This window comes from Tachyglossus aculeatus, chromosome 26, assembly GCF_015852505.1.
Source record: "Tachyglossus aculeatus isolate mTacAcu1 chromosome 26, mTacAcu1.pri, whole genome shotgun sequence".
NCBI classification, from domain to species: domain Eukaryota; kingdom Metazoa; phylum Chordata; class Mammalia; order Monotremata; family Tachyglossidae; genus Tachyglossus; species Tachyglossus aculeatus.
The window spans coordinates 3,858,201-3,875,879 of NC_052091.1; the positions used below are offsets into that span (position 1 = coordinate 3,858,201).

General features: G+C 56.0%; 1 protein-coding gene across 3 annotated transcripts; it reads right to left on the reverse strand.

The window, feature by feature from the left end:
* Positions 1–1,000: 1,000 nt before the first annotated feature.
* Positions 1,001–16,478, reverse strand: HNRNPL (heterogeneous nuclear ribonucleoprotein L). 3 transcript variants are annotated; one of them, XM_038767026.1, is made up of 13 exons: positions 16,215–16,478; positions 11,768–11,886; positions 11,247–11,484; positions 10,282–10,367; positions 9,577–9,673; positions 9,376–9,448; positions 5,185–5,256; positions 4,793–5,073; positions 3,846–3,967; positions 3,414–3,615; positions 2,495–2,552; positions 2,206–2,301; positions 1,001–1,389 (listed from the first exon to the last, which is right to left on the reverse strand). In XM_038767026.1, the coding sequence occupies exons 1-13, from the start codon at positions 16,461–16,463 to the stop codon at positions 1,331–1,333; spliced, it is 1,752 nt and encodes a 583-aa protein (XP_038622954.1). In that variant the 5' UTR covers positions 16,464–16,478; the 3' UTR covers positions 1,001–1,330. The 3 variants fall into 3 exon arrangements, with proteins under 3 accessions (XP_038622954.1, XP_038622955.1, XP_038622953.1); XM_038767027.1 differs by lacking the exon at positions 16,215–16,478 and adding an exon at positions 15,595–15,667; XM_038767025.1 differs by having other exon boundaries at positions 4,793–5,256.
* Between the last annotated feature and the right edge of the window lie 1,201 nt (positions 16,479–17,679).

Here is a 17,679-nt window from a genome sequence, read left to right on the forward strand (position 1 = left end):
GAATATGGTCCCTGGCACATAATAAGTGCCCTAACAACAGCCCAGACTGAGCCCCCTCCATCCCCCCACACCTTACCTCCTTTCCTTACCCACAGCACCTGTATATATTTGTACATATTTAATACTCTATTTTACTTGTACATATTCTATTTATTATTAACAAAATAAAATAAATAAAAATTTATTTTATTTTGTTAATGTTTTGTTGTCTGTCTCCCCCTTCTAGCCTGTGAGCCCACTGTTGGGTAGGGACCATCTCTATATGTCGGCCACTTGGACTTCCCAAGCGCTTAGTCCAGTGCTCTGCACACAGTAAGCACTCAATAAATACAATTGAATGAATGAACTGCCATTAGAAATGAGACAAACCTGGCTACCCACTGTCCTTTCCCACCCCAGCCTCTTTTAGGGGAGAGGCGGTGGGTGCCCCTTATTGTCTTTAGTCTTTTAGACTGTGAGCCCACTGTTGGGTAGGGACTGTCTCTATATGTTGCCAATTTGTACTTCCCAAGCGCTTAGTACAGTGCTCTGCACATAGTAAGCACTCAAATATGATTGATGATGATGATGATTGGCATCACCAGGGCACCCGATTCTCGGGAGGCTCCCATCACCGTCGTCCGGCACGGTACTGACTCACAACCCCTCGCTGCCATCGCGCCCGGTCAGCCTCAACGCCACCCCAGGGTCCCAATCAATCAATCGTATTTATTGAGCGCTTACTGTGTGCAGAGCACTGTACTAAGCGCTTGGGAAGTCCAAGTTGGCAACATATAGAGACGGTCCCTACCCAGCAGTGGGCTCCTCCGCCCCGCCGCCTCACCCTGGCAGGAAGGCCTGCGGAGGGGGAGCGTTGCTGGACCGCAGCGGTGACCGAAGCCGGGGGCGGACGTTTCCACCCTCACGGGTGGCTCCTGACGCTCATTAAAACCCAGATGCTCTCGATTAACTTGGGGGAGGCGAGGCCAAGCAGCGAGAAGCATCATACGGGGCGCCCCGGTCACGTAGGTACTATGTTTATTTTCCAAACGGTTGTATTGAAATGTGCCAGGGGCACAAGGCAGCACAAAAGGTATGAACAAGAGTGGGAAGGAAACAAACCAACAAAAAATCACATGTACAGTTTCTTTAAAAAGTGGAAGTGGAGATGGTGACTCCTCCCCTCCCCGCCCCCTTCCAGGCTCAAAGGGTTCCATTATGGTGAAGCTTCTACTCAACTAGCGTTAAAAAAAAAAAAAAAAAAAAAAGGGAATACAAGGACTTCTGCGAAAAACGGCCAAAAGAAAAGGAGAAGGGCCTTCCTGCTGGCAACCTGGGTCCGGGCAGCCCATTACGAGGCGTGCTGGGCGGTGGAGAAACACAGCTTCAGCGTGTACGGGTACGGCCCATCTGAGAGGGAGATAAGGGAGAGGCTCGTTAGCGAGGAGGGGCGGGGGAATAATAATAATAACGACGGTATTGAGCGCTTACTATGTGCAGAGCACTGTTCTATGCAAGGTGATCAGGTTGGCCCACGGGAGAAGACCTTTCACCGGTGCCCCTGGGGATTCCCGGGGACGGGACACACCAGGCCCGAGCCCCTCCCACGGGCCTTGGACTTTGGCGTCCGGCGAGACCCATCGGGACAAACTGACAACTCCTCAGGAGTCGTACACATTTATTACTCTATTTATTTATTTATTTTACTTGTACATTTCTATCCTACTTATTTTATTTTGTTGGTACGTTTGGTTCTGTTCTCTGTCTCCCCCTTTTAGACTGTGAGCCCACTGTTGGGTAGGGACTGTCTCTGTGTGATGCCAATTTGTACTTCCCAAGCGCTTAGTACAGTGCTCTGCACATAGTAAGCGCTCAATAAATACGACTGATTGATTGATTGATTGAGTCGCGCCAAGGTCACGACGGGTGACCACCCGGCCGTTCCCGGGATGCCACTCGTCCCCGCTGGCTCGGACTCCCCTGGCCCAGGCCGGATGGGGCCCCGGGAGGGAGACGGGGGAGCGGAGGAAAGCGGGGCCTGGCTTCAAGGGGCAGTTGGGGGCTTTGCCCCCAGAGGAACCCCCCCCAAAAAGCGGCAAGTCTCCGCCGCCCGGGGCCCCACCTCCCCCTCGACCCGATCGCCGCCCCCACCTCCCCGTGCCGGGGTCTGACCTGACCTCCTCCAAACCAGTTACCGCCCGCCCCGCCCAGAAACGAGACACCTACTCGGGTTTTTCATCTGGTAGTGGTTCAGGAAGCCCAGAGTCTCCAGGGCGTCGCTCTTGGATTCCCACTCCAGCAGGCCCGAGGAGCTCCGTTCACCTGGAAGAAACACACAGGTTGGCGGGTGAGCCGCCGGGAAAGCAGCCGGCTAGCGCGAGACGGGAAGGGGAGGGCTTCTGGGGCCAGCGCTTACCTCGGAGCCTAAGGAGACAAATGGCCAGCCCGCCCCGCCACCCCACATGGTACACAGGAACGCTGAGGAGCCCCGGGATGCCCCCCAAAAGCTACTCACTTTTCCCCGAAAACACCTTCACCGACGCCGGCCTCTTCACCCCCAGTTCATCGCAGATCTACGAGGGAAGCCAAGGAGCGGCTTGAGTCCAAAGGGGAGTGGGGTGGTTGATGGAGGGAGCCAGGCAGAATTGGGGGTGCAGGGAGGAGGCTCTGTACATATTTATTACTCTATTTATTTTACTTGTACATAGCTATTCTATTTATTTTATTTTGTTAGTATGTTTGGTCTTGTTCTCTGTCTCCCCCTTTTAGACTGTGAGCCCACTGTTGGGTAGGGACTGTCTCTATTTGTTGCCAATTTGTACTTCCCAAGCGTAGTCCAGTGCTCTGCACGTAGTAAGCGCTCAATAAATACGATTGATGATTATGATGGCCTACGGCCTCCTGGCTCTTAGGGCCTCCCTCCTGCTCCCCACCCGCTTCAGAGAAGCAGCGTGGCTCAGTGGAAATCAATCAATCATATTTATCGAGCGCTTACTGTGTGCAGAGCACTGGACTAAGCGCTTGGAAATCAATCAATCAATCATATTTATCGAGCGCTTACTGTGTGCAGAGCACTGGACTAAGCGCTTGGGAAGTACAAGTTGGCAACACACAGAGACGGTCCCTACCCAACAGTGGGCTCACAGTCTAGAAAAGCAACTAGAAAGGAAGAGCACGGGCTTTGGAGTCAGAGGTAAATGAATTCAAATCCCGGCTCCGTCAGCTGTGTGACTTCGGGCAAGTCACTTGACTTCTCTGGGCCTCAGGCACCTCATCTGTAAAATGGGGATTAAGACTGTGAGCCCCTCGTGGGACAACCTGATCACCGGGTAACCTCCCCAGCGCTTAGAACGGAGCTTTGCACTTTGTAAGCGCTTAACAAATACCATCATTATTATTATTATTATTAAGGAGGCCGGTCCGCGGACGCTCACCTCGAAGAAGTTGTCCTCCGTCACCTCCAGCGGAGCGTTGAAGAAGTGGAGCACGTTGCTCGGGTGTTGGATGCGGTTCTTGGCGGCCTGCTCCGGAGTGGAGAACCGATTGTTCCGGGAGCCGCTGAAGTCCTTGTAGCTGCACGAGCCGTCCTCCAGGCCGTACGACTGGCCGGGCATGATGGCCTGTTGCTTGGAAACGCTGCGGGAGGGACAGAGGGAGGGCCCCGGGCGGTCGGCGTGTCACGCACTCGGGCCGGGCCGTCAAGGGGGCCGGATGACGGGGCGGGGGGACCCTGCTGCCCACTTCCCTCCGGGTCTGGGCGCTCGGTAGGGTTAAAAGCGGACGCCCGGCCCGCCGCCTTCCCTGCTGCTTTGTTCGGGCCCCGGGAGGAGGAGCGGGGGGCGCCGGGGGGTGCGGGAAGGACCTACCACACGTTCAGCTTCTGCCCGAACATGAAGTTGTTGTTGAGGTGGGTGATGGCTCTGTCCACAGCGTAGCCATCGGCCATCTCTACCATGGCCGCCCCCGGCTTGCTCTTCATAAATTTCACCTGGGAAGGAGGATGGGGGTCCGGCCCGGTCAGCTACTCCATCCCCGCCCATCATCCCTGGGCCAACGTGGCCTGCCTGTGGTCCTTTCCCAGAGTGTCTATGAATTTCATTCAATCGTATTTATTGAGCGCTTACTACTACTACTACTACTACTAATAATGATGGCATTTGTTAAGCGCTTACTATGTGCAAAGCACTGTTCTAAGCGCTGGGGGGGGGATACGGTGTGATCAAGTTGTCCCACGTGGGGCTCACAGTCTTAATCCCCATTTTTACAGATGAGGTAACTGAGGCTCAGAGAAGTTAAGTGATTGGCCCAAGGTCACACGGCAGACTTGTGGTGGAGACGGGATTCGAACCCAGGACCTCTGACTCCAAAGCCCGGGCTCTTTCCACTGAGACATGCTGCTTACTGTGTGCAGAGCACTGTACTAAGCGCTTACGAATACTACTCTCCCCCTTCCGAGCGCTCAATGTGCACAAAAATACCATGACTACTACTACTACAGAGGGGTTGGGGGCACTGAATGGGAACGCTTCCTGCAGTCTAACAGGCAGAATAACCTCCGGATTTCTCTGTGCCCTCGTATCCACAGTGCTGGGCACACAGTATACCCTGAACAAACGCCACCGGAAGAGTTCTCCGGGACCCTAGTATACCCCGAGCAAACGCCACCCCAAGAGTTCTCTGGGCCCCCATGACCTAGTCTTTCCTCACCACCCTTCCCACCCACCAACCCGTCCGTCCATCCGTCCGAATGGGCTAAAGCCCCCAGAGAGCCGGAGGCGGTTTCCTGCGGGTCGGGGCCCCGAGCCCGTCTCACCTTCTCCACATTGCCGTAGAGGCAGAAGACGTTGAAGACCCGGTCACAGTTCATCTTGGACTGGTCCAGGCCGTACACCATGAGCACGGGGCTGTCGGCGTGGGGGCCGTACTCGGGAGGTGGGGGAGGGGGCGGGGGGTGGCCATATTGAGGGCCATAGCGACTCGGTCCCCTGCGGTGCCCCCCCACGGGCGGGCCCATCCTTCTCCCTTCGTAGTGAGGCGGGGGGGGGCCATAGCCCTCATCGTGGTAATGGCTGTGGTACCCACCGTGAGGCCCTCCTGGGGGGTGGGAAGGAAAGAGAGGGGGCACGGGTGAGAATCGGCCTGGCGGGCGACGGGCGGGGTTGCACGAGCCACGGGAGTCCACGGAGGGGAACCCCCGGCCCTCACCATATTCCGCCGGGTGGTCTCCCAGGAGAGGAGGCTGCCTCTGCCGTTTGTTTGGGTTGCTGCCGGGGTCGCCTGCAGAGAGACAGAGGAGAGGGAGGGTTTCAGCGCAGGGTGGGGAAGGGCTCTTTCTCCCCCTCCCACCCCCACCCCCCACGCACATGGCGGGGGACGAACGCTAACTCCTACACCCCTCCCCACCGCCGGCCCCGGACTCCGGCCGAGGCGGCCCGGGGCTCTGAGCTCCCGCCCCGTGGTGCTCTGGTAGCAGCCGGGGGATGCTAGGCCAAGCCCCGGCCTCGCCTCGCTGTCCTACCCCTGGCCGGGGCGGCTCTCCTGGCGCTCACTCTATCCCTATCTGGAAATCTGCTCTGGCCAGCCAGCCGCTCCCTGACCACCCTTCTCTCCCCTCCCTGCTGGTCCAGGGGCTGGACTGGACTCTGTCAACTGGTTTTAGTGATCTAAACAACCGAAAAACCCCCACGCAACCCCCTTGTTGGCATGCACCCGTGAGCGGAGAGGCGCTCCCATTCCTAAACTCCATGCCTGGCAGAGGGGTCTGCCCCAGCACCATGTTGGAGGACCGTCCAAAGAGGAGGCGGCCCAGCTGGCCACCTGGCGTCCCCCAGCAAGGGACCAAAGCCAGCCAATAAGAGAAAGGACGGTGAGGGTCAAAGACAGAGCGGAAAGAAAGGAAAGAGGGGAGAAAGGAAAGAGGGAAGAAAGGGAGAGAGGAAAGAGATGGAGAGAGGAAAGAGGTAAGAGAGAAAAGAGGGGAGAAAGAGAGGGAGAAAGAGGGGAGAAAGAGGGAGAGAGGAAAGAGGGGAGAAAGAGGGAGAGAGGAAAGGGGAGAAAGAGAGGGAGAGAAGAAAGAGGGAAGAAAGAGAGGGAGAGGGGAAAGAGGGAAGAAAGAGGGAGAGAGGAAAGAGGGAAGAAAGAAAGGGAGAGAAGAAAGAGGGAAGAAAGAGAGGGAGAGGGGAAAGAGGGAAGAAAGAGAGGGAGAGAGGAAAGAGGGAAGAAAGAGGGAGAGAGGAAAGAGGGAAGAAAGAGGGAGAGAGGAAAGAGGGAAGAAAGAGGGAGAGAGGAAAGAGGGAAGAAAGAGGGAGAGAGGAAAGAGGGAAGAAAGAAGGAGAGAGGAAAGAGGGAAGGGAGAGAGGAAAGAGGGAAGAAAGAGGGAGAGAGGAAAGGGAAGGGAGGAAAAGAGAAAATGGGAGAAAGAGAAGTAAGAGGGAAGAGGAAAGAAGGGAGAAAGGAAAGAGGGAAGGGGAGAGGAAGGTGGAAAGAGGAAGGAGGGGAGAAAGTTAAAAGGACAGGAAAGGAAAGGAGAGAAAGATGTGAGAAATGGGAGAGAGCGAAGAGGGAAGAAAGAGTTGAGAGAGAAAGGAATTGGGAGAAAGATGCAAGAGGAATGGGGGAAAAAGACAGATGGGAGAAACGTGCGAGATGGAAGACGAGAAGAGGAGATGGGAAGAGAGATGGGAAATAGAGGAAGGTTAAGAAAGAGGAGTGGGAAAGAATGGGGTGTGTGGAAAGAGGACAAGCCTCTCAAGGAGCTACCCACCCACACTGACTGACACCTCAGCAGCGCTGTCCTCACCAACTGGGGGAGCAGTCCCCCCACGCCCCCCAACCCCGCGGCCATCAACGACCTCCCACCCCGGCAGAGGGAACGGGGGCAGGGGGGAGATGGGGGTCAAGTAAGAGTCTGACACACAGGCAGGGCCGCGGGGCAACGGCGGGAAGGCGTGGAGACGAGGATCCGATCGCGTACGAGGCGGGGGCCGCGGCGGCCTCCGCCGAACCGTACAATCGGGCCTTCCCGCCAGCTGCGCCTCGGGCCCGGTTTATTATTCCAACAGTCAGTCGTTACAGAGATCGGAAAAGGGCTACTTACAGCAGTACAAGAGTACAATGTCCATTTTGTCACACAAAAACAGATCTGTATTTTCTCTTACCATTGGACGCTTCAACAGTGAGTTAGCACAGTTCTGAAAGATGGCGTCCCATCAAACATACACTGCGACCCTGCATCACACGGTTTTACAGTCATAAATACAATTCAGGTTACCCGGCGGCGACAATTTTTTTTTTTTCAATCACTTTTTAAAAAAAGGAAAAATAAAAAAATTATAAAAATAAAAAAAATCGAAATTTTCTTTTACAGGAAAAGAAAAAAAAAAAAAAATAAAGGGCTCCCAGATGTTCTGTCCTCGTGGATAGTAAGAGGTGTATAAGTGGACAAGTGTTCCTCCGTGTCTGCGGCTCCTGAACATCTGTAGCTCTCTCCGTGTGCTGTGCCTCCTGTTGTTGTTGTGATGGTGGTGGTGATGGTGATGGGAGTGTGCGTTCGGCCGGGCCCCCCAAAACCCCACCAGCGGGGATCTGGGGAGGACGGGGGGCCCGTGCGCTCGGCTGCTTGTTTTGGTTTTTCTCTCTCTCTGGCCTTTTTTTGTTTTGGTTTTGTTTTTTTGCCTTTTTTTTTTTTGGTCTCCAGTTGGTGCATATATGTCGGCAGCCAGTGACCGCAAGCGCCAAAAAGCGAACTCAAAAGAGGGAAGGGGTGGGGGGAAAGAAACAAATAAAAAAATAATAATTGGGAAAAAAAAAAAAAAGGCCCTCCCTGGAGCGGGAAGGGCGGGGTGGGAGGGGGGAGAAAAAAAGGAACAGGAAAAAAAAAAATCAAAAAGGAAAAAGGAAAAAAAAAATGGCGAGGAATGGAGAGAGGAGAGGATCCTAGGGTCTTGGAGGGCCACTGGAATCGGTCTAGCAAGCGTTTCTCCATTAAGGGCGGCGTGGGGCTCATCACCGGTAACAAAATCTCTGTTCTGTGTTTCCTAGTTCTGTGTACAGTCTTGGGTTCAAACTGTTTGCCTCTTTTTTTTTTTAATGAAAAAATAAAAATAAAAAAATGAGGATACAGAGAAGTGTCTGGTGCCATGGGACGTCTCTTTCACTCTCTCTCTGTGCTTGGAGCTGTTTTCCTGGATCGCGGGCGGTGTGGTGGTGTCCTGTTCTCCATGTAGTGAGCTCAAGTCTGCGGCTGTTGCGCGTACGTGAAGGATGGAGGCTGCGTGTGTTCTCCGAGGAGGGCTAGTGCTTGTCTACTCTGTGTGTTGGTAGGCGTGTGCGGGGGGCCACCCCTGCTGCCGTGACGGACCCCCTCGCGGGCTGGGCCGTCTCCGCTCTCTCTCTCTCTGTCTCTGTTTCTGTCTCTGTCTCTCTCTGTCTCTCCCCCGGCCTCGGGTCAGGAAAAGCCAAGATGCATCAATAAGAATGCACAGAGCCCCTGCCGCCAGCCCGTCTTCTACTTATGTGCCTTGGAGAAGAGGTCTGGGGGGTTTCTCTCGTGTCTCTGTTGTTAGCGGTCATGTAATGCCATGGCTCGGGCTGGTTCGTGAACGGCTCGGGGGTCTTCCCCGCCTCTTGGAGCCGGGGGACGGTCCGACCCGGGACGCTCCGTCTGAAGCCCCCGCCCCCCCGCCCCGCCCGGACGCCGATCGAGGGGTGGGGGGGAGGTCTCCCCGCGGTCCGGGTGCGGGTCCCCCGCCACCCGGGCCACCGATGGCCGACGGGGAACCCCCCGGCCCGTGCCGCGTCCCTCCCTGACGGCGAGACCCCAGAAGCCGGGCGTCCCGCTGGGCCGACACCACCCCTCTGAAAGGCCCGGGCGCCCGAGGCTCCCTCCTTCCATGCCCGTCTACGAGGCAACTGCGGCTTCCTTCCCGCTCACGGGGAGGGGCCGGGACCCGCTCGCCCCACGGGCCAGAGCCCTCGAGAGGCGGCTTCGTCACCCCTCAGGAGCCGGGGAATCGGGGGGCCCACCCCGGGGAGGACGCTGGTGGCGACGGGAGAGGGGGTCGGGCGCGCGTGGGAACCACCGGGAAATCGGATCTTTGGACACGCGGGACGGGATCCCGAGCGGCCCGCTACCGGGGGCCCCTCCCCGGTGGAGATGGCCTCCATCTGCTTGTCCCCCAAGAGCAAGCGGCCACCGCCCCAGAGTCCCCGGGAGCTGAGATGGGATGCTCCTGCCCACCGACGCCCAATTTGGCCCAGGCGCCCCCGCCCCGCTCCGCCGCCGGGCAAGCCGACGGCATCACGTAACGGCGAGCCGGGATCGGAGGGCGGCTACACGGGGACGGGCTGCGCGGGATGGGGGCCGGCGCAAAGAGACAAGGCGGGCGGAGGCGTTACCTTGGCCGCTGAGGTTGGGGTTTGTGTAGTCCCAGGTGTCCTGATCATTCTTGAACACGTTCAGGCGGGTGGGCTGTCGGACAAACACCCTTCCATCACCTTGGCAGAGGGCGCAGCCCTGGGGGGCCACGTGGCCGCTCCCGTTCCCGCCCCTCCGGCCCAGGCCCGGCCACCCTCCGGGCCCGGGGCAATGCCACTCACCTTGGCATATTCGATCTTCAGGGTGCAACAGCCAGAATAGATATCAGCCCCATTCAGAGAGGCCTTCGCCCTCTGTGCGCTCTGCACAGAGTCAAATGTAGAGGCTGACGGTTAAGGAGGGATTTGGGAGACATGCTCGTCCTAATGGGTCCCCACGACCCGGAGGGGAGGGCAAAACGCTACCAGCTCAGCCGGGCTGAGGGCACAGGGTGGGAACAAGTGCCGGGAATAAGGAGGAGGGAGGACGGTTCACGTTCTGGGACCTCGTGTGGAGTCCGGGGGTGGGGAGGGAAAGCCGACAACCCGCCGCAGAGTACCCTGGGGTTACCCTTGGTGGCTGCTGAGGAGAAAGGGCGGCTGGGTCACTTTTGCCTCCCAAGAACAGGAATCCCGCAGCTGCCCTATGGCACCGCCCGGCCCACCAAGCGTCCGAGTGCCCACGCTCCCAGGGACCCAACGCTTTGCCCTTCACGGAACGGCAAAATAAAGAGCCGGGGCCGGCAGACCGGTGGGAGAGGAGCTCCGGACCCCTTGACGCACAAGTCTCCCTATCCAAGTTTTCCAGGTTCACAGTTTGGACGCCGGAGTTGCTCTGAGCTCTAGGTGGACAGCTATCACTGGATCACCAGGGTCCCCTGCCCCCTCCCTCTCACCCACCCGCCCCCACGGTGGCACCCTGCCCGCCTTCTAGGCTGGGAAGGATATTCGACCATGGCCTGGACGCCGTTCTTTCTGAAGATGACAATCCTCTGGACGGGACCACACGGGTTGCAGATTGTGTACAGGACATCCTGGAAATTGCGTACAGGACGACACTTGTAGTGGTTCAGCACCCCCAGGCCGGCTCTCACTCCCCAAGCCTGGCGACGCGGCTGCCGGGCCCAGGACCTCCCTGTTGCCGCCACCACCACCTAAACTCCCAACTCGCAGCTCCCAACCCTAATCCCCTTTTCCCAGGAGCCAGAGGACTGGGGAAAGGGGAGAGAGGCCAGGGCCAACGACTATCATAAAGGGTCTGCCAAAGCTGACGACCCACCAGGTAAAACACCGAGGGAAAAGAAAAAAGACAGACAAAAATCTTCCCGGGTCTGAACCTGTTAAGAAGCAACTGGCCCTTTGACCCTCCCTCAACCTCCCTTCCCTCCACCCCACCCTGACACTCTTTGAATCTTTACCGATTACAAGTACCGAGCGCTTTTTCTTGGCTCTCTGGCGTTCCCTTGATGAGTTTTCTCCCCGCACTTGAGGCGGTGAGCTTTTGGGGGGCAGGGAACTCCGTCTGCCCTAACTTGACTGAGCTCTCCCAACACTTTGAACGTGGTGGACCCTTACCGGGTGACCCCGTGACCACCGGAAGGGCAGCAGGGCTGAGTGGAAAGCACCCAGGAGACCCGGGGTCTAGTGCCCACCCTGGCCCTGGCCTGCTGGGCGACCTTGAGCAAGCTTCTTTAGTCCCTCTGACCCTCAAATGCAAAAATGGGCCGATCAACTGTACATCGTGAACCCCGCGAGACGAGGGCGGAATCCCACCCGATACTCTGGTGTCTAGCCCACTGCTTAGCACACACTAAGCGCCGTAACAACTGCAGCGGGGGCTTCGCTAGGCCGGAGGGGGGATCCGGAAGCCACCCGCGCCCGAGTAACCCCGTGACGGGGCCGGGCACCCTTACCGTGGTGATGGAATAGATGGGATTCAAGATGGTGAACAGCAGGACGCTGTTGACGCTTCTGGAGTCGTCGGTGTCCCCGGGCCGCGAGATCTTCTGACTGGTGGAGTAGTTGACGAAGGCCGGGTGGCCGGCGATGTAGATCTGATTATCGGCTGCGTAGTTGACCGCGTTGCAGGCCCCGAGGATGTCCTCAAACTCCACCAGCGCCTGTCTCTTTTTGGGCATCACCACCACGTAGCTAGGGTAGAGTACACCCGGTTTTAGCTTTCTCTCACAGGAAAGAGGGCGGACAGACGGGCAGGGGCATGCCGGCTCACGGTTTGACTGGGCTCCCCCGACGTGAAATTTGAGGAAGCGGGGCCCTGGGCCACCTGGGAAAGCCCAGACGCCTCGGACGGTAACCACCGTCCGCTGCCGGCATCGAGCGAGATCCGCAGGGCCCTCGGGAGGGGGGTGGGCGGGGGCGGAAATACACCGGCTCACGGTGGGATTCGCGCGCTCCGTCCGGTCGCTGACCGTACCTGATAGGCCCGAATTCCTGCAAAGCTTCCACCAGATCGGCTTCCACCACCCCGTCAATCAACCCCCTTATGTGGACCACTGGAGAGGCGGGGGTCTTGTGAGGATCGTCGTAGTTCTCCTAGGGGACGAGGAAGGATCCCAAAGTCAAGCTCACACCCTGGGCATCTTTTCGGATCCGGGAAGCCCCAAAGCCATTAAGCAGGGAAGCTGGAGTGGCCCACCACCTTGCTCGAGGGCCAGTAGGGCTCCCCTCCCCAGTGGGCCTGGGGCGTCTATCCTCCCAGGGAAGGCAGGAGGGCAGAGTAGAGGTCAGTGGGGAAGGATGCTTAAGCGCTTAGTACAGTGCTCTGCACACAGTAAGCGCTCAATAAATACGATTGATGATGCTTGGGTCTCCCCTCTCACTCAGGGGAGACGGAAGATGCCCGGCAGAGCGGGCAGCTTCCGCCGAATAGTCTACACTTCAGGGTTTCGCGCCCTGAAGCGTGCCACCCCTCTCCACACCACTGACCCCCGAGGGCATTCCTGACTCCACCCTGCCTGTTTCACCGTTTTAAAAATGCCCCCCAAAAAACACCCCCATCCCTCTCTAACGGGTGAGGACACAGTAGCGGAAGAACCCTCGGCGGTCCCTAGATGCGGATGCTGTGAAAACCCACAGGATGGTTTTGGTTCCCCATCATGACGACAGGAAGGGAGACTTTATCTGGTATAAGATGGTGGAAGCGAGGCCGCATCCTACTGAATAGAGCTGGGGGGAGAACTATGCCCCTTTGCTGTGGAGAAACACTTAAGATGCCCCCATGCCAATGTGGCCTCGGGGGAGGCCAATCGGGCGCCAGCCGGGCTCCAGTTTGGGCAGCTTCGGGGTGGGCGACTGGGAGGAAGTTGGCAAGGGCAGGCCACGAGGCCCACTAGGAGCCAAGTTCCAGAGCCCGGGTGAGCAACGCTGCATCGGATCCCGAAACCTCTGCGGCCTCAGGGGTTCCCCGACTCCCCCACAACCTCGGCGGGGGGCCAGGTGGGCTTGTGTTTTAAAGCAGCGTGGCTCAGTGGAGAGAGCCCGGGCTCGGAAGTCGGAGGTCACGGGTTCTGATCCTAACTCCGCCACAGGTCTGCTGGGTGACCTTGGGCAAGTCGCTTCTCTGAGCCTCATCTGTGAAATGGGGGTGAAGACTGGGAGCCCCCCGTGGGACAACCTGATCACCTTGAAACCTCCCCAGCTCTTAGAACAGTGCTGTGCACATGGTAAGCGCTTAATAAGTGCCATTTAAAGAAAAAAAAAACTCTGCCACGTCTGCTAGGTGACCCTGGGCAAGTCGCTTCTCTGAGACTCAGTGACCTCATCTGTAAAATGAGGATGAAGACTGTGAGCCCCATGTGGGACAACCTGATCACCTTGTAACCTCCCCAGCGCTTAGAAGAGTGCTTTGCACATAAGCGCTTAATAAATGCCATTTTAAAAAAAACAAACTGCCACATCTGCTAGGTGACCTTGGGCAAGTCGCTTCTCTGAGACTCAGTGACCTCATCTGTAAAATAGGGATGAAGACTGTGAGCCCTACGTGGGACAACCTGATCACCTTGAAACCTCCCCAGCACTTCGAACAATGCTGTGCACATGCTAAGTGCTTAATAAATGCCATTTAAAGAAAAAAAAAACTCTGCCACATGTCTGCTGGGTGACCTTGGGCAAGTCGCTTCTCTGAGACTCAGTGACATCATCTGTAAAATGAGGATGAAGACTGTCAGCCCCATGTGGGACAACCTGATCACCTTGTAACCTCCCCAGCGCTTAGAACAGTGCTCTGCACATAGTAAGTGCTTAATAATTTTCATTATTATTATTATTAAGTCGTTTCTCTAAGACTCGGTGACCTCATCTGTAAAATGGGGATGAAGACTGTTAGCCCCACGTGGGACAACCTGATCACCTTGTAACCTCCCCAGCGCTTAGAACAGTGCTTTGCACATAATAAGCGCTTAATAAATGCCATTTTTTAAAAAAACCTCTGCCACATCTGCTAGGTGACCTTGGGCAAGTCACTTCTCTGAGCCTCAGTGACCTCATCTGTAAAATAGGGATGAAGACTGTGAGCCCCACGTGGAACAACCTGATCACCTTGTAACCTCCCCAGCGCTTAGAACAGTGTTTTGCACATAGTAAGTGCTTAATAAATGCCATTAAAAAAAAACCCCAAAACTCCGCCACATGTCTGCTAGGTGACCTTGGGCAAGTCACTTCTCTGAGCCTCAGTGACCTCATCTGTAAAACGGGGATGTGAGCCTCCCATGGGACAACCAGATCACCTTGTATCCCCCCCAGCTCTTAGAACAGTGTTTCACGCATAGTAAGCACTTAACAGACGCCATTATCATTATTAAAATGTTATATCATAATATGTAGCAGAATATTAAAATAATAGTAGTGATGGCATTATTGTAATGAAAATGTTATAATATATTATAGTATGCAGTACGGTAATATTAAAATAATAGTAATGATGGCATTACTGATGATGGCATTGCTAATGATGCCATTATTATTAAATATAATAGGTAGCATAATACTAAAATAATAGTAACTATGGAATTACTGATAATGGCATTATTATTAAAATGCTATATTATATGTAGTATAATATTATTAAAATAATAGTAATGACGGCATTACTGCTGATGCCATTACTAATGATGCCACTATTATTATTAAATGGTTAAAATACATTATGTGAGGCATATTATTTAAATAATAGCAATGATGGCATTATTATGAAAATATTACAATATGTAGCATATTAAAATAATACTAATGATGCTATTATTATCAAAATGATATAATATACATAGCATGATATTATTAAGATAATAGTAATGATGGCATTACTGGTAATGGCATTACCATGATGCCATTACTATGAAAATATTATAATATGCAGTATAATATTATTAAAATAATAATGGCATGACTGATGCCATTATTATTAAAATGTTGTAATATATTGTAATATCATTACATATATCATTGTAATATCATTTAATATCATTAAAATAATAGTAATGACGGCATTACTGGTGATGGCATTACTGATGGTGCCATTACTACGAAAATATTATAATACAATATGCAGTGTAATATTATTAAAATAATAGTAACAATGGCATTACTGATGATGCCATTATTATTAAAATGGTATAATATATTATAATAGGTAACATAATATTAAAATAACAGTAATGATGCCATCACTGATAATAATAACAATAATAACGATGGCATTTGTTAAGCACTTTACTACTTGCAAAGCACTGTTCTAAGCGCTGGGGGGATACAAGGTAATCAGGTTGTCCCTCATGGCGGGGGGGCTCACAGTCTTCATCCCCATTTTACAGATGAGGGAACTGAGGCGCAGAGAATAATAATAATAATGAAGGCACTTATTAAGTGCTTACTACGTGCAAAGCACTGTTCTAAGCGCTGGGGAGGTTACAAGGTGATCAGGTTGTCCCCCGGGGGGCTCCCAGTCTTCATCCCCATTTTCCAGATGAGGGAACTGAGGCCCAGAGAAGTGAAGTGACTTGCCCGAAGTCACCCAGCTGACAATTGGATTTGAACCCATGACCTCTGACTCCAAAGCCCGGGCTCTTGCCCAAGGTCCCACAGCAGACACGTGGCGGGGCCGGGATTTGAACCCGTGACCTCCGACTCCAAAGCCCGGGCTCTTTCCACTGAGCCACATGCTCTCCTCTGATGATGGCCCACTGAGAGCCATGATGGCTCCGAGGATCTCTGGTGATGGCATTATGAAAACATTATAATACGTACTTATTATTACGAAAATATGATATTATAGGATGTAGCAGGCGATTATTCTTCAATGAGCAGCGATGGGGGCCCTAGTTAAGCGCTTCCTAGGGGCCGTGGCCTGTTGTAGGCGCTGAGGTAAAGAAGGGGCCCTTCGCCTCACGAGGCGGGTGGGGGAGGGGAGCCACCGCCTCGCGCACGCCCCGCCCCCCAGGCTTCCCGCGCGCCGCAACCGCCACCCACGCGCCGGCCCCAGTGCGCCTGCGCACCCCCTCCGGGCCCCCCCCCCAACTTGGCGCGCGCCTGCGCGCTTCCTCCGCCCCCCCCCCCCAACTCGGCGCGAGCCTGCGCACTTCCTCCGCCCCCCCCAACTTGGCGCGCGCTTGCGCACCCCCTCCGCCCCCCCCCCCAACTTGGCGCGCGCCTGCGCACTTCCTCCACCGCCTCCCCCGCGCGCGCCTCCTCCGCGCGCATGCGCCCTACGGCTCCCGCAGCGCGAGCCTCTTTCCCCCCCCCCCCACCGCACCAACGTTCGCCCTTCCGTTCCCCGCCCCCCCCCCACGGGGAACAAGGCTCGTGCCCGCGCATCCATCCCCGCGTCCCCAAATCGCGTCCCCTTCCGCCGCCCCCGTGGGCCTCACCCCTCCGCCGCCGGCCGCCCCGGCGCCCCCTCCTCCTCCTCCGCCGCCGTGCTGCTCCCCCGCGTTCTCCGTCTTCAGCCGCTTCGGGGCCCGGCCGCCCTCGCCGCCGTAGTAGCGCCCGCCGCCGCCGCCGCCCGCTGCCGCCATCTTCACCATGGCTCCCGCCCGGCGCTGCTGGTCCTCCAGCTGCTGCCTCTGCTCCTGCCGCCGCCGCCGCTTCTCCGCCCGGGGCGGCAGCCTCCGCGACATGGCGGCCGGAACCCGCCTCCCCCCGCCTCTCATTGGGGGAGGGAGCCGCCCGTCATTCGCCGCCTCCTTCCGATAGGGGGAGCCCCAGGGCCTTTCCGGGCGCGGCCCCGCCCCCCGGGGAGCGCCCGCCCTCCCGATAGGCGGGTTCGGCTGTCACTCTTCCGCGAGGGGGCGGGGCTCTAGAGAGGAGGGGCTAGCGGATCACTCACCGTTAAGCCCCGCCGCCTTCCAACAAGCCGGAACCTGATAGGACGGCGGCCGATCCCCCTTCAGCGAGGCCCCGCCCCCTCCGACCGTCTCTATTGGCCGAAAGTCCCGTCCCCCACCTCCGCGCTCCTGATTGGCTCAGCCCCCCGTCGGTCCAGCCTCTCACGAGGCCAGCGCGGCGCGACATGGCGCCTTCGCCCCGCCCCCCCGCCGGCGCCCCATTGGCCGCCGCGGACGTCCGTCTTCCCGCCTCCTCGATGGCGATTGGCTGACTGGACGCCGAGCCAACGGCCTCCCAATTGGACGCCTCGGCTCCTTATTGGCCTCCCCCCATCACCACAGAGGGAAACCAACTGGACGCCTCCGACGCGTGGGGAGGGGGGAAATAATAAAAAATTTAATAAAATTTAAGTGGGCTGAGGTAAAAAATTGAAAAAACTGAAAAGTAGGGATGGGGGGGGAACTAAGGTAGCATGGCCTAGTGCAAAGAACAACGGGCCCGAGGGCCCTTAGACCCACCCTTAGTTTAAGAGGTGACCTTGGCCGAGTCATTAATAATACTAATAATGACATTTATTAAGCGCCTATTATATGAAAAGCACTGTTCTAAGCGCTGGGGAGGTTACAAGGTGATCAGATCACAGCCTTAATCCCCATTTTACAGACGAGGGAACTGAGGCCCAGAGAAGTCGACTCGCCCAAAGTCACCCAGCTGACCTTTGGCGGGGCTGGGATTTGAACCCGTGACCTCCGACTCCAAAGCCCGGGCTCTTGCCACTGAGACACGCTGTTTCAATAATGATGATGGTATTTATTAAGCACTTATTATGTGCAAAGCACTGTTCTAAGCGCTGGGGAGGTTACAAGATTGTCCCAAGGGGGGCTCACAGTCTTCATCCTCTCCCCCTTCTAGACTGTGAGCCCGCTGTTGGGTAGGGACCGTCTCTATATGTTGCCAACTTGGACTTCCCAAGCGCTTAGTCCAGTGCTCTGCACACAGGAAGCGCTC

What these genes read in the sequence shown, in the direction of transcription:
- HNRNPL (XM_038767025.1), bottom strand. Translation starts at nt 16,463, where the DNA reads ATGTCGCGGAGGCTGCCGCCCCGGGCGGAGAAGCGGCGGCGGCGGCAG. An exon ending in CAGGAATTCGGGCCTATCAG is followed by an intron (nt 11,485 to 11,767) that starts GTACGGTCAGCG and finishes ACTCTACCCTAG; the next exon opens with CTACGTGGTGGTGATGCCCA. An exon ending in CTACCAGATGAAAAACCCGA is followed by an intron (nt 1,390 to 2,205) that starts GTAGGTGTCTCG and finishes TCTCCCTCTCAG; the next exon opens with ATGGGCCGTACCCGTACACG.